Raw genomic sequence first — 16,170 nt, 5'->3', positions numbered from 1 at the left:
CAGGGCGTCACGTGACTGGAAAGTCCCTGGGTGGAAATCCCCCGGCTCTCCGCCGGCGGTAAAACAGAAAGGGAAAAAGAGAACTGGCAGTCTTCAGCCTTCACAGCGGGCCAAGTGCAGCGAGCTCGGAGCCCGNTGACCCCCGGCCAGCTAGCGAGCGCCCGGCTCCGGCGTCCATGGGGCGCCTCCTCCGCGCGGCTTCGATCCCCGCCTGCGGCGCGCGCCTGCCCTGACCTGGACTTGGGACTTAGGAAGAGGATCGCGCGGCCGGGACAGGTAACCACCGCGTCCCGGTGCCGCCTGCCGCCGGCTCCGCGGGGCCGGGGCTGCGAGTGCGTAACTGCCCGAGGCTCGCGGGCTGGCCTCGTCTAGCAGGCATGGGCTTTGCAGGGGCGCTTGCAGGGGAGTTTGTTGGCCGTGTGTGCCCGTTGTCGTTTTTGAAATGCTACGAGTTGAGGTCGCCGCGCCAGATGTTGGGGTGACAGCTCTGGATTCGTCCAGCCAACCGGTCCTTTTAAATACTGCAAAAACACTTAAGCTGCAGCTGACTGGTCGCCTCCGGGCTGCTAGTTAGATCGGTGGTCATTGGTGCTTTGCTCCTTTTCGTGCCTTTATTTTTAAATCAAGCTCTGCGTGCTTTGGGACACGTAGACCTTGCAGAACCGCTGTGGCTTCTTTCCAGATTGTGCCGAACCAGCCCGCCGCCGGGTGGGATGTCGCAGAGGCGACAAAACCGGGCGGGGGTGGGGGACTCAGCCAGCCTGCCTGCCCAGGGACAGCTTGCAGACACTCGAGTTGAGTGCGGGGGGGTGGGGGTCAAGGACAGGGGTTCATCTTTTTCTGTTGCAGCAGCAGCAGCGTTAAGACAAGCGTGCGCGTTGAAGTGTGTGGTTGGCCTGCTTTTCGGGGGCTCCGGTTTACAGCGTTGTGCAGGCGCCTGCCCCAGCCCCTACCCCACAGTCAGACAGTCTTTGTCAGCCCGGGTCGTCCCACATCCTGCCACCTGGCCTCTCAGGAAAGCAGTGGTATTAAGTAAGGAAGGAGCTCAGCTCTTTTGAGACCGCTTTGTTTTCAGTTCTCCCTGCCTCTGATCTTGGAAAGCTGGTCTCGTCTAGTGTCTGGGGGCAGCAATGGGAGAGAACCATTGTTCATTAAGCAGACCACAGCCTTCCTGTCCCCCAGATACTGAGCAGCCAGTTACTGCTCCCTTCTCGCGGTCTAAGGTGCTTCTTTGACTTTTACAATTCCTTGTGCAACTTTTGAAGTTTCAGTGGAATTCTTTTCCCAAAATTCGGGTGAGGCATTTGCTGATAAGTCAGAGAGGTAACAAACGTAAAAGTAATGTTAAGGGTAATAGCATATGTCAATCACAGGTCAGGAAAATTTATGCTTTAATTTTAAACATGGAGAAGTCCAAGAACTGGGAGCTTGGACTGTGCATTTTGATTCTTTTAAGGAGGCAATTCTGCAGGCTGTGCAAAGCTAACCCTATGAATGAGATGACCTTGAGCCATCCAGTATTGACATTTGCGTGTCTTGCCTATGGTTTACAGCTCTCACTATTCGAGGTCTTTGCTGAGTTTTTAAGTCAGAAGAGAATAACAGAAGACTCGGAGAAACAAAAAGGCAGCACTTAGCTTGTTTCAAATCTTCTTCCTTCGCGCCTCTTCCCCCTCAGAGCAGCAGGCACTTGTGGGAACAACTTGTGTTGTGGGAATAGCGAGGAGCAGGTGTTGGAAGTTGTGGCATCTAGGCAGAGCTCTCTGCCCTGGATGGCCTGTAGCCCGAGGGGGGCCCGCATTTCTGTTGACCTGGCTGCAGACAGAGAATGGGGTCAGCTTTGATTATTTTAGATCCAGCATCAAAGCGTGGCACTTGACCTTCAGCAGGTGGTCAGGCAGCACTTCTTGAGTGATGAACAGATGAATGAGTGACATCATGAGACTTTTGCCATGCCACAAAGCAGAAATGTGTGTAATGTTTTTGTTCCTTCGTGGTGCTTGGGGTCCTGTTATAATTTTGCCCATTTCCACCTTCAGCAAATGTCTGAGGTCAAAAGGAAAGGTTATCAACTGACCCAGAGAATAACGTCTCCCAGGCCTCACTGGCAATCGGAATAGGAATCCTGATCCAAAACTATCACCAGAAAACTGCTTGGGAGCAACGTCAGGGTCCTCTAGTCCAAGCTTTCTGTTTAGAGTGGGCCACAAGAATTTCAACCATCTATCAAGCCATCTATCAATGGCTTTAAGAGAGCCTAGTCCTACCCAAGAGTGGCTTCCCTAAAATCTAGGTTTCTTCTCACTCGGAGATAGGCTTAAGGTCTTTCTCAACTAAACACTTGCCTTGTCAAATGCTACAATACAGGAGTGAGCTTAACAATCCCCATGCAACTTCCTAGGGAATATCTTCATGCTCTAAGACCATCTTTGTCTCATCTTGGAAACCAAGAAGTATTGTGAGGCAGCCCTCGAGGCTTAGGAGTGAGAGCTGGCTTTCCAAACAGCCACACACTGCAAAGACCCCAGGTTGCATCAATTCACCACATCCCATGCAGTTGGCATGGGTTGTAGATGCTGGGGTTTGCCGCGTCGTCTTTCATCTGCCCTGAGTGTCCCCCTGGCTGAAACATCTTTCCTTATCTGCTTCCAGGCTTTCATTTCTTTCCACCAGTGAGTTATGCTTAAAGATTTCAGGGTGAAGACAGGGCGGGAAGTGCATCCGAGTGTTGGTTGGTCCCTGGAGGATGACCATAAATCCGGTTGGCAGTTGGAATAATTGAGCACCAATGCTTGCTCTTCTATTATTGTTATTATTCTACTTCTTATTCTGATGCTGTAAAGTTCAACGGAGAGGTTCTGAAAGATTGCATGTTGTTTGCTCTTAAAGTTACAAAGCATCTTACTAGAAATAGGCTTTTTTCATTGGTTATAACGTAGTCAGTTTTGACTCTATAGCTATTATAATACATTTTATAAATAAGCTCTTTATAAATATTTCACTTTGGGGCTAAAGAGGAAACTAATCAGCAGCCTGTGTGACAACATAACATTTCAAGAGGGCTTACAAGGGATGAATCAGGGCTTTGCTAAGAGCAAGGGTTGCTCAGCAGTGGTCTTAGGGGAGGAGCCACGGACTTGTCAGGACTACCTCGTGCCTGGCACTGGCATTCAGGGCTCCTGAGATCCAGTGGCTGTGTCAGAGTGGCATCAGAATGAGACGGGGGCTCATCGGTTATGAGGTACAGTACCTGTTGCTGACAGACGGGCTTGGCTCCCTGACAGTCGTTACTGAAAACACGGGTTATTCCCCTCCTCCTCAGTACCCACTCTCCGCCTTCCTTCTCTTGTTTAGACTAATCTTTAAAAGTGATGTAACTTAAAACAGTCCAGTGTGAGTTAATCTTGGGGGCCAGCGAGTATCCTGGGACTAGAGGTGACTAAGATCTTTTGCCTACAGATCAGGGTACCGACAAGATCAAACACAGGGGTTTCCTGCAGCCAGGTATATAGGAGTGGTATCAAAGTTGGACTAACAGAATGGGTTTTCCCCCCTCCTCTTCAGGTATTGCGGAGCACAATGGCTGAACAACTCCTTCCCCAGGCTTTGTACCTGAGTAACATGCGGAAAGCTGTGAAGATACGAGAGAGAACTCCAGAAGATATATTTAAGCCTACCAATGGGATCATTCACCATTTCAAATCCATGCACCGATACACACTAGAAATGTTCAGAACTTGCCAGTTTTGCCCGCAGTTTCGAGAGATCATCCACAAAGCTCTCATTGACAAGAACATCCAGGCCTCCCTCGAAAGCCAGAAGAAGCTGAACTGGTGTCGAGAAGTCAGGAAGCTGGTGGCGCTGAAAACAAATGGTAAGTAGCTTGGTCTAGGGGTCGGCTGCCATGGTGCTGGGTCCCCATTCATTAAAGTCTGGTAGCACGAGCCCAAACTCAAGTCTCTTGAGACTGTAGACACTTCAGTGTAGGAACTCTATAATAGGCATGTGCTAAAAGCAAGCTTGCTTTGCCACTGTTTTTATTAAGGATAGTTTGTAGTTGCGTGTGTTAGAGAGCACAGCCACTGAGGCTTGAGGAATGCGTTTCTGAACACCATGGCTCCCATTAGATGACTTACATACATAATTCTTGTGGCTGTCTGTCTAATCATTTGTCAAATACCCTTCCCTGGCCAGTAATGGAAACCTTGAAAGGCTTGAAGTTCAAAAGGAAAGCATGGTGTGAAAACTAGTATTACTCTTGTTGTCTCCCACTGTCATTAGAAAATGCTTGTGATGATGACCTTCCACTTCTTGAATTGATGGCATTGTATGGCTTAACCAGTGAATGGCTACTGAGAACAGGAGGGGCCCCTTTGTGTCTGCTCTACCCTTACCTAGGTTCTGTTGGCTTTGGTCCCATGATATGAGAGAGATCCTTGGGATTTTTAGCCCAGACTTTAGACCTCTACTTCATTATTTTCAAGGATTCCTAGTTCTGAATTTCTTGCAGCCTGTGTGTATCTGCCCAATGGCCCTTTACCACTAGTAGCTGTTTCCTGTTCTAAGCCTTACTGTTTTGTGTTTCGATTATTTCCTTTGAGGAAGAGTGGGTGTATCATGGAAACGTCCAAGCGCACTGTTTCTTGCAGATACAAAATCCTACATTATCCTATAGCTAACTGTCACAAGAAGCAAATAGACTGTTCACAATCAATTAAACGCTCACAGTCCAAGTGAGACAGGAATCTTAGGTTCTTACATCAGCAATGGTCATTCTTCAGGACCACCTCCATCCAAATAATACGTTCAAGCAGAGGAGATCTTATTGACAAGGAGATAAGAGTATTAACTTAATTAACTTAGTTGGTGCATTATCTTTGGCTGTTTTGGAGTTGGGTAACGCGGAGTGATTGGAGATAATGTATTTTGCTGTGTCCTGGGTGGTCTTGTGCATTACTTCAACATGTTGTCTATACTTTTGAAGCATAGATTCTTAGAGACAAAGGTAGAACGAATACTGGGAATAGCCAGTGTTTACATTGTTCTTGGCCTTAAATCAAGTGATGCATAGAAGTGGGTAATTATGTTAAGTCATCATCAAGGGGTTTATATTCCTGACAGTTTGTGGTTTTAACTCTTTCTCCTGTTTTGTTACCAAAAATGAGACACAGTGAACTTTGGGAGAGTTGGAAACAGAGAGATTCTGCCAAATTAGAAATGTGGTCGGAAGAGGAAAACCATCTTATCCTTAACAGAGTAAACTGACAATTTAGGTTGACTTTACTCCTTAAGAAAACAAATGTATATAAATAGTAAACACTTGCCTTGCAAAGATAGGTCACTAAAGTCAGCAAAGGCTCATGCCACAAATAAAGCTGCAAAAGCAAGTGCATTTTGATACCATTTTCTGGGAAATAGGAATTTGGGGCCTCAGATCCTTGTATTTCCCCAGGTTCAAGAAAATTCCTTAAAATTCTGGACAAGAAAAGATATTTAGGGGAAGAGAGGGAAACAAAGCGACTTTTACTCTGGTTTTTATTAGCACCTTAAAAAAAAAAAAAAAAACAAAAAAAAAACACACCTATCCCCTGTAGGAGGGTTCTACAAAGTGAATGGCCTGTTTGGGGAGGGGGTGATTCACAAGTTTGCATTTGAGGATATGAGACTGTGGTGAATGAGGAAGGGAGTAGGTGGCATAAAATTGAAACTTCATGTGAAAAATTCCAGCGTCTATTGGCTACAGCGATTTCACTTGTATAATGAGTAGCCTGATTCCAGCTCACCCTGACCACACCCACTTGGAAAGTCCAGGGTGCACTTGGCTGTTTAAATGTCTACACACCAGAACAAAAAGTACAATAGCTGTTGCTCAATTGCTAGTCAAATAACTTCACGCTGGGGAATTCCAGATGTTACTTAGGGAATTTTGTACTGGTGCATCTCAATAAAGAACTGAAAGTAAGCGCAAGAAGAAGAAAAAAAAAAGCCTTATCTTTGCTCTAGATTTTGCAAAGGGGAAATTTCAACAGAATGCAATGGTTGCCACACTTCTGCCAAGACAAAAGACTGAGCGATCTTTTTTTTTGCTCATTTGTCTGATTATTTTATTTCATCGCAGGGACGCTGGCTGTGGATATGTATGTGTGAGGGGTTTTCTTCATTGTTTTGTTGTGTTATTTTTTGTTTTATTTTATTAAAATCAGATAGAAAAATTTTTAAAGCTTTTATAGCTCTACTTGTGGAGTAATATAAGAAAGCAGGTGAACTTTTCTTTATAAAAACAACTGTGCACTTGCCTAACAAGAGTAAGGAGTTAACTTTTTTGGTATTGAACATTCCCCACCAAATGTTTATTGTTTGGGGGTTGGGAAAAAGGCAGTCACTTGAATTGTGGGTTTTCACCTGTGAAAGTAACAAATTAATGGAATAGAGTTAGACCTGTCTTTTTCTCAAAATGCTCAAAGGTGGATGGGTAATTCGATGTTCTCAATCCCACTTTATAAACCCAGGGAGGAAACTCCCAGGCCCCAAAGTCTTCAGTGGAATGGTCAAGTCATTTACCACTGAGTCATAGCCAGACCATCCCCATCTAGTACACAGAGCCAGGCCAGCTTCCTGATTTGTGCATATTACCCGGTGTGTTCTCTCTACAGCCAGAGAGTGATAGTGCTAGTGTCTTAGCCAAAAGATCAAGGAACGCTAGGAAAGGACGGATTTTAGAGATTATAATCCAATGCTCTCCTTTCAAAGAGAAAAAATACTCAGAAGCTGAGGAATTTCCCCCAAGGTCACACCTAAACCAGTTAGGGCAGAGCTAGGCTAGAATCAAGGTCCCCTGATAATCAGTCCCTGGCTGCTTTACTAGGTTGGTGTCGTCATTAAAAATAAGGGTGAAAAGAATGGCTTTTTTCCTGAAAGCTGTCAGCAGCTTGGGAAGTGTTCTCAGCGAGTCCTTTGACTAAGAAATTAAGCCATTTGCATTTCTCATGGGCCTGCCCTATGCAGCGCCCAGGCTAGTGCTTGTAGGTCTTTAATGTGTGTTGCTTCTGTCCTCAGGTGATGGAAACTGCCTCATGCACGCTGCTTCTCAGTACATGTGGGGTGTTCAGGACACAGACTTGGTCCTGAGAAAGGCACTCTTCAGCACCCTCAAGGAGACAGATACGCGCAACTTTAAATTCCGCTGGCAGCTCGAGTCTCTGAAATCTCAGGAGTTTGTGGAAACAGGGCTTTGCTACGACACTCGGGTATGTTTTGTCCCCCCCCTTAAGTATCTGTTGATAGAGCTCCTTGGTGGGAAAGGGTCCCTCAGGCCAGCGCCCTGCTCTCAGTCAAGGAGCTTATGATTTACAAGGTCACATGCACTGGACTAAGTAAAGCATGGCCCATGGAAAACACCAGAAACCTCCTATGGGATGAACCTGAGGCTGTTGTCACCACAGAGGGGTTTCTGGACAGCAGATGCCCAGTTGTGGCATCTCTGCCTTCTAGCAGGAGGGCTTCTGTTCATGGCCTTGCCTGTGGTGGTTTCGGCCGCTTTCCAATTTGCCCCTCTGCATGCTATCCTGAGCCTGCCGATCAAATTCAGATGTGGGCCTCGCTGTTCTCAGTTCCCAGGCCTGGAAGTTTTGCGTACATTTGGATAAGGGGCTTTGGTGCTGCGCCTTATGAGGGAATTCTTTTTGAGAACAAGTGCTGTCCCTGTCCTCCCCCACTTTTTAAGTTTGCCTTCTAGTGGAAAAAAGTAAAGGAAGAACACCAAAATGGGGAAAAAAGGGTGATCATTTGAATGATAATTTCCAGAAAGGGGAAAGCAAGCTGAATTACGTAAATGAATAAGTTGAGAGCAAAGTCAGTCTGCATTTTTAATGCATAGAGCATTCATTCAATCGTGATTTTTCCTTTACCCCTTCTCCTTAGAATTGGACCGATGAGTGGGACAGCCTCATCAAAATGGCATCCACAGACACACCTGTGGCCCGAGGTGGACTTCAGTATAACTCATTGGAGGAAATACACATCTTTGTCCTCTGCAACATACTCAGAAGGCCAATCATTGTCATTTCTGGTGAGATGCCTTCAGATCGCATATTTGTATTTGAATGCTTTTCAAAGCTTTAATGCTTTAGCTCTTAGGAAAAAGCCATGCTACCTAAGTCACAGGCAATGGCCGCTGAAGAGAATTTGGTGAAAATCATCGGAGGGCCTTACTTCTCTTTCTCTTTCCCTACACAGACAAAATGCTGAGAAGCTTGGAATCGGGTTCCAATTTTGCTCCTTTGAAGGTGGGCGGGATTTACTTGCCTCTCCACTGGCCAGCCCAGGAATGTTACCGATATCCCATCATTCTCGGCTACGACAGCCAGCACTTTGTACCCCTGGTGACCCTGAGGGACAGCGGACCTGGTGAGAAAACAGCATGAATTCACACTTGTAACCGCTGATAGATATTAGGACACCCTGTTCCCACTGAGCACCAGACTCTTTTGGGCCTTATTATAATCGCCTCCTTTACCTTTATTATGTTTATTTGAATACAGTGTTCTGTTTTGTGCCTGATTAGCAACAGTCATGCAATAGCAGTAATCATAACACCAGCTATCTTTGTGTTTGGCGTGGAAAGTACTTTCAAGTAGGAGATATATGTATCATATTACTACTGCCATTGATACATGACAAAGTAAGGCACAGAGCCCTGGCATGGAGCAGGTAAATGTCTGTCAGGTTAGCTGTTATAATTAAAGCTTCCAGTGGAAGAGGCAGTGTGTTGAATGTGTTAGGGACATTATTTTATTTCATTTCATCCTCACTGCGTCCTGATGGGCTGTAAACATTGGTAGCCTTATTTTACAGATGAGAAGCTCAGCGAGGTTAAATAACTTGCCTCATGTCACCAAGGATTCAAACTTGGATCAGTCTGATTTTGAATTGTGGGAACAAAGGATTCAAACTCAGATCAGTCTGATTCTGAATTGTGGGGATTTAACCCGTGAGATCTACTGCCTCTGGGCTGCTGGATAATCCCTGAATTTGCTGAATAAAGCATTGGATGCTAGAGTTTAGTATAGTGCATCCTACCATCTGCGTTTGACCGTGGCTAGTTCGCACTTTTCCACTCTTTGTATCCTTACTGTGTTTTCAAAATGTAATCATTACCTACGCAGACTCACACGTAATCTCATTTAGCGGAATCACGTGTTGCTGACGCATTATTTCCTTCCTCCAGAAATCCGAGCTGTTCCACTTGTTAACAGAGAGCGAGGAAGATTTGAAGACTTAAAAGTTCACTTTTTGACAGATCCTGAAAACGAGATGAAGGAAAAGCTCTTGAAAGAGTACTTGATGGTGATCGAAATCCCTGTGCAAGGCTGGGACCACGGCACCACCCATTTGATCAATGCTGCAAAGTAAGAGTTTATGCTTAGCTCTGTCCTCTGTTATTCTTAGCCGTTTGTACTTCAGCTGATGCCTCCCCAGAGCGTAACAATAAAGCTCTTTGAAGCCAGTTTCTTCCAATGCGAAACCAATCCAGAGTTGTGTCCATGAGTCAGAGAGGGTGACTGGAGGCAGTACTACCTTTGGTTTCACGTGGGAATAAGTGATGTATCCGTAACGATTTTCCTGCCTATCTGGATGCCGGTAGTCAGAACAGTGGCTTTTAAGTGTATTAAACCAAGGATGGTTTTGTTTTGTTTCGTTTAATCACCCTAGAAGTAAGCAAGTAAGTGAAAATTCTTGGAAACAGAAGCCTTTTTCTCTTGGCTTCTGGGTCAAGACAGACACATCAGACACAAACTGGGCTGTCGATTGTGACTATGCCAACGTGGAATGGAGGAGAGACACAGAGTGCACACTGTGCCCATATCCAAACCTTAAACACGGGTTGCCTTTATGTTAGAGAGATGCCTGCTTCTTAGGATTTGCAGTGTACAAGAGAGGACCATGAAGGCATGTGAGAATCAGTGTCTCCAAGTGGAGATGAACAGATTACAGAGGATCAGAAGTCAGCAGCGGATAGTGCCCTGGGGGCGTGTCTGCTGCTCTGTGACCAAGAGAAGCAGTTAATGCTGGTAGAGACCAGGCACAAGTTTAAGATTAATAACAGCAACACACAGGACACAAAGTCCCAAAGTAGACTGAGCTGTAGAGTAGACTAGTCCCAAATGGATACCCTGAGTAATGTTTTGCTAGAAATTTGATCTCTGAGGAGTTAAAAAGTAAAAGTGACTTTTTAAAAGAGGATCAGAGTAATTCAGTATAAGAGGCAGCCCCAGAATAGCCCTTTCTTTAGAATTATCTGTAACTGGGGGTGGCACAAGACTGGTTAAATAAGGCTATGGTTCCTGAAATAATAGAGCCTCCCTAGCAGTATTGGACTATGTTAGAGGTGCAGACCCTTCATCACAGGCCTGCGTTTCGGCGAAGGGTTATCATGTTATTACTGTAATCCCCATGCTAAAAGTTTTGCCCTATGAGCTCATGATGTGAAGTCGTGTGTGTCTGTGTGTGTCTGTGGGTGTGCACATCATCTCACATTTTGCCTTTTGGTCTTTAGGCTGGATGAAGCTAACTTACCAAAAGAAATAAACTTGGTAGATGACTACTTCGAACTGGTCCAGCACGAATACAAGAAATGGCAGGAGAACAGTGAGCAAGAGCGGAGAGAGACGCATGCCCAGAACCCTCTGGACCCTTCCGTGCCCCAGCTTTCTCTCATGGACGTAAAATGTGAAACGCCCAACTGCCCTTTCTTCATGTCCGTGAACACCCAGCCTTTGTGCCACGAGTGCTCCGAGAGGCGGCAGAAGAACCAAACCAAGTCCGCAAAGCTGCACTCCAAGCCAGGCCCCGAGGTGCTCCCCGGCATGGCGCCCGGCGCCTCCCGGGGTGAGGCCTATGAGCCCGTGGGCTGGAGCCCCGAGGAGCCCACTGGGGGGCCGCATTCGGCCCCTCCGACGGCGCCCAGCCTTTTCCTGTTCAGCGAGACCACCGCCATGAAGTGCAGGAGCCCCGGCTGCCCTTTCACGCTGAACGTGCAGCACAACGGATTCTGCGAGCGCTGCCACCATGCCCGGCAAATTAACGCAGGCCACACCTCGGACAACACGAGGCACTTAGACCCCGGGAAGTGCCGGGCCTGCCTGCAGGACGTCACCAGGACGTTTAATGGGATCTGCAGTACTTGTTTCAAAAGGACTACGGCGGAGCCCTCCTTGGGCCCCAGCTCCAGCGTCCCTCCTTCCTGTCACCAGAGGTCCAAGTCGGACCCCTCGCAGCTCATCCAGAGTCTCTCCCCACATTCTTGCCGCAGGGCCGGGACCGAGGCTCCCCCTGCCTGCCTCTCTCAGGCCCCACGGACTCCAGGGGACAGGACAGGGACGAGCAAGTGCAGAAAAGCCGGCTGCATGTACTTCGGGACTCCAGAAAACAAAGGCTTCTGTACGCTGTGTTTCATCGAGTACAGAGAAAACAAACGTGAGTGAAATGATTGATTCCCTAACCCTCGTTTCCAAAACCCCTGTCTAGAAGTTTGTTCCTGAACTTCAGGAAGGCAGCCCCTCTGGGCGATGGGGTCAGGTGCGGCCTGCACAGAGGGACAGTCACCGTGGCTGTGCCAGCCCTCCGTGGAGGCGAAAGGCACAGAAAACCACCTTCCAAAACCCGATAGTGCCTCGTAGATAGCATCGGTAGAATTTGTTTTCCCAGAAGCCCATTCAATGTCTGGCATTTATTTATAAGGTTGAGTTTAAACAAGACTTCTCTGGAAACTTAGATGTAATAGAGAAAACTCAAAATCTGAGGAGCAGTCGCTGGAGAGAGGGAAGTCTCCACTGACGTGATGAAAATCTAATTGGAAAGCAGGATGGGCACTTAATGCCTCTGCACAGTGACTGTGCCCGGCCAGTGCAGCATGTTCAAAAGTGAGAGATTTAATAAGTCAAAGATGGTTCAATAATGGCATCATGACTGGTTTTGACCTTGTGGCATCTGTAAAAGGCCGTGCTCCTGTACACACTGCAGGCTGCCCGCATCTGTGTCCAAAACGTGTTTGTTTCTCTAACGGCAGCGTCTCTCTCTGCTTGGAGACCACCCATGAGGCACTGATTGGCACCAACTCTCTTTTAGATTTTGTCACTGCCACTTCGAAGGCCGGTCCCACGGCCTCCCGGTTCCAGAATGGCGTCCCCTGCCTGGGGAGGGAATGTGGCACTCTCGGAAGCACCGTGTTTGAGGGATACTGTCAGAAGTGTTTCATTGAAGCGCAGAGCCAGAGATTTCACGCGGCGAAAAGGACCGAAGACCAACTGGTAAGATGTTTTGAGGTCCTTCCCTCTCCCCGGAGGGCCAGCCCTCCTTGCTGCTCCCCTGAGACCAGCAGACTTTGCTCCCTATTCCAGGAGAAGGATGGGAGGGGAGTGGTGTCTCTGCCCCCCTCCCCCCCACACACACACCCTGGGGTTGGAAGTGCAGTAGCAACTCTTGATTTCTACGGCTGAAGTATACTTTAGAATTCATTTAAAAAGTAAATAGGGGCGCCTGGGCGGCTCCATCTCTAAAGCGCCCAACTCTTGTTTTCTATGCAGGTCAGGATCTCACAGTTTCCCGAGTTTGACCCCGCATTGGGTTCTGCACTGACAGTGCGGAGCCAGCTTGGGATTCTCTCTCCACCTCTCTCTGCCCCTCCCCCACTTGCGCTGTCTCTGTCTCTCTCAAATAAATGAAAACTTTTAATAAACAAATCAAATAAAAAAGTAAATAAAACCAGCCATAGATTAAAACCTCGTAAAGCCTCCAAACATCCAGATGCCGACCAGAGACTTCTTGCATTTGTAGCAGAAGCACAGGCATCTAAGAGGCTAGCCGACTTCCTCCAGTAATCCTTTACCAGGAGACACGGGAGGAGGCAGAGTGTCCCGGGCGCCCCCGCACGATGGCATGTAAGAAAAGCAAGCTCTGGCCAATGGATGCCTCTCCTGTTTGTAGAATAGCAGGGAGTTTATCTAAATAAGGGCAGCTTATTCTTCATCCCGGTGGAGGCGAGCTGGGCCAGCGCTCGCAGGCCTCGGGGCGAGGCTTGGGGGTTCCACTCGGCCTCCCCGGGGCCAGACCCACTTTTGTGGGACCAAAAGGAAGCGTCCACGGACGGCGCCTGACCACAGACTGCACTCGGAACTCTGGTTCCCTGGGTCGGGACGCTGCTCTTGGCCCCGTAGAGATCTCCGTAGAACCCATGCTGTCCCATGAGATTGCCCCTTGCTGTTTCCGAGCAACAGGACCAACCGCTCCCTCTGTTCTTCCCACTCAGAGAACGAGCCAGCGCAGAGAGCCGCCTCGAACCGCCCCGAGCGCCTCCAGGCCCAAGTGTGCTCGCGCGTCCTGCAAGAACATCCTGGCGTGCCGCAGCGAGGAGCTGTGCATGGAGTGCCAGCACCTCGGGCAGCGAGCGGGCCCCGGGGCGCACCGGGGCGAGCCAGCCCCCGAGGAGCCGCCCAAGCAGCGCTGCCGCGCCCCCGCCTGCGACCACTTCGGCAACGCCAAGTGCAACGGCTACTGCAACGAGTGCTTCCAGTTCAAGCAGCTGTACGGCTGACGGCAGCGGTGGCCAGCCCGGCCACAGGGGGCCTCGAGCCACTAGCCAGCATGGCACTGTCCCCGCCGGAGGGCCGTCCCTGCGGCAGTGAGCTTCGGAGGGGCCTTCACGCCGGGGAGGGAAGATAAGGTCCCGGTTCCAGGGAGCGTTCCCAGGTGGCTTTTGAGCAAAGCTAGTGACTGGCGGTGGATGGTGTCTGTCCCGCCCAGGGCTGCTCCCCCTCACCCACCATGCAGAAGGCCGGAGCGTTATGGACTGGGAATGTGTGCCAGGACCGCTCCGTGGTCCCAGGAGAAAAGGGAGAAGACACACGGCCAGGCGGGCCGGGGAGCCAGAACCATTCCGCCTGGCCGGCCCCCCGTGGGCATTGCTCAGAGACTGCAAGCTGAACCCTCACGGCCTGCGGGGCCTCTGCCAGAAGGTCAGGAAGCTCAGGGAGAATGGACATGTTCAGCGTGTCAGTAGTTAGTGGTTTTTCTCTACCTGCCTCGTTCCTTTCCCACGGACTGGGCGGAAACAGAGCCATCCACAGACTGTCATTCTGAGGCTGCTGCGACTGAATACGTTCACACTGAAAAGCAAACCAGCTGCTCTTTACAGTATGCACCTTTGAAAAAGTTAGAACATTTTAATAGCAGGAAGACGTGTGACTCTCTCGGTTATCACTGTCTTCTCTTGGAAGTTAGCCCGGACTGAGATGTGCATAAGCGTGTGTGTATATATATATAATATAATGTGCCCTTATATTATGTATGAGGGAATTTTTTATTATTATGTTTGAAATACTGCCCTCAAAGTTTTAAGTAGGAGGACTGAATAATAACCTATTTTCTGGTTGTTGTCAGGGGCGCCATCTGTATACAGCTTGCGTGAATTCCACCGGCTGCCTTGTTAAACGGAGCTTTCTATTATGTGTATGTAATTCACTTTATTTATTTTATTACAAACTTCAAGATTATTTAAATGAAGACATTTCTTCTGTCCTGGGGAAAATGCTTGCTGTAGTGTCTTGAAATAACAGATTCATAGTGGTTCGCTTTACCGGCAACTTCCTGACTACATTGAGGATTTGGCCTCTTTGATGGACTTTGGTTGCTTATGCCTCTCAGTATCCTACCTCCTTAGAGATAAGATTGGGAAGGAACAGGGATGAGATTGGAGAAGGTCATGGGGAAGATGTGGCCTTTAATGATGGTTTTATTTGCTGTGTTAATGCTTTGTCCACTGGTGCCGCCAGTGACCTCACATCCAGTGGCACCTTAGCGTTGGGACAGCAAAGCCCTGTGACCATGAACTAGCTTAAGGAACTTTCTTTCTGTCCTTGGCCCGCAGTTTCTCTATATGCTTTGTGTTACTGTCGTCCTTGTTCTAGGAATAAAGGGGGAAACACGTAGCTCCCAGAGGTAAAGGCTGCCTTTTTTTTTTTTTTTGGTCTGGAAATTATGACCTGAAAATATTAGCAATCTATAACTCTACGTAGCCTTTACTTGTGTTCCGTGACATATTTGTCACTTGGAACTCCATAAGTCTTTTACCTAGAAATAAATCATAATAATTTTTTTCCTAAAGATTTTAAACAAATTTCAGTGTTCATCTAGTTCTTCTACAGTTGGTATTTTAATATTTTGTGTTTATCAATATTTTCATTTTAATGTGAAAAATGGAATTATTTATACTTAATATAGAAAGCATTTGAAATTTGCACATTTAGTTGTCCCTAATAGTGGTTTACTCGGTTGTATTTCTTCAAGTTTTCCTAAATAAGTGTAACTTTTTACAAAAGTCACTATTAAAAAATAAATTATTTAAGAACAGATTTTGATGTTTTTTGGTTTACAAATGATGAAAGAAGAGACCCAAACATGAAGGCCTTGTTTCCTAAACAGCTTCATTTCGAGGTACACCTGGCCAGGGGACACATGTCCTGCTCCTGGGTGGTAAGAAAGCTCTGTGAACATTATTAACTGCATGAGGATAGAGCATCATTCAACAGTGAGGGCGCTGAGGCTCAGACGGGAGTGGGAAGGGTCCACCTGTACCCGTTCCCAAGAGACATAAGGTCCCTGTGCTGCTCCAAAGGCTCCTGCCCTTGACCTTAATGTGATACAGAAAAGGAAAGCAAGAGAGCCGAGCACAGAGAGAGCCGGGAAAGACGGAGAGACAGGAGGGAGGAGGGAAGCCTGGTGGAAGATCTCCTGGGTCAGACTTAGGAAGAGGTGACCTGTGTTGCTGTGGTGGCTACAAGGCCTGGCAGCCAGAGTCCTGGGAAATTGTAAAATGACACATTCTTTCACCCAGTGCAAACATACCCACAGAAGATTGATTCAAGAGGACTGCAGCTCACAGAATCTATTTTTAAAAATTTTTTTAATCTTTATTTTTGAGAGACAGAGTGTGAGTGGGGGAGGGGCAGAGAGAGAGAGGGAGACAGAATCTGAAGCAGGCTCCAGGCTCTGAGCTGTCAGCACAGAGCCCGACGTGGGGCTCAAACCCACTAACCGTGAGATCATGACCTGAGCCGTAGTCGGAAGGTTAACTGACTGAGCCACCCAGGTGGCTCTAAATCTATTTTTTTTTAT

The 16,170-nt window shown here is 47.8% G+C and overlaps 1 protein-coding gene across 1 annotated transcript; it reads left to right on the top strand.

The window, feature by feature from the left end:
- The first annotated feature begins 144 nt into the window (after positions 1–144).
- TNFAIP3 (TNF alpha induced protein 3) lies at positions 145–15,349 on the top strand. The gene is made up of 9 exons (XM_077776067.1): positions 145–276; positions 3,565–3,874; positions 7,057–7,247; positions 7,921–8,068; positions 8,236–8,406; positions 9,227–9,407; positions 10,556–11,475; positions 12,127–12,308; positions 13,307–15,349. The coding sequence occupies exons 2-9, from the start codon at positions 3,580–3,582 to the stop codon at positions 13,589–13,591; spliced, it is 2,373 nt and encodes a 790-aa protein (XP_077632193.1). The 5' UTR covers positions 145–276; positions 3,565–3,579; the 3' UTR covers positions 13,592–15,349.
- The last annotated feature ends 821 nt before the right edge of the window (positions 15,350–16,170 follow it).

This window comes from Crocuta crocuta, unplaced genomic scaffold (genome assembly GCF_008692635.1).
Source record: "Crocuta crocuta isolate KB4526 unplaced genomic scaffold, BGI_CrCroc_1.0 scaffold25, whole genome shotgun sequence".
Lineage (NCBI taxonomy): Eukaryota > Metazoa > Chordata > Mammalia > Carnivora > Hyaenidae > Crocuta > Crocuta crocuta.
Note: the sequence above shows the minus strand (reverse complement) of the source record. Positions and strands in the feature narration are given on the sequence as shown.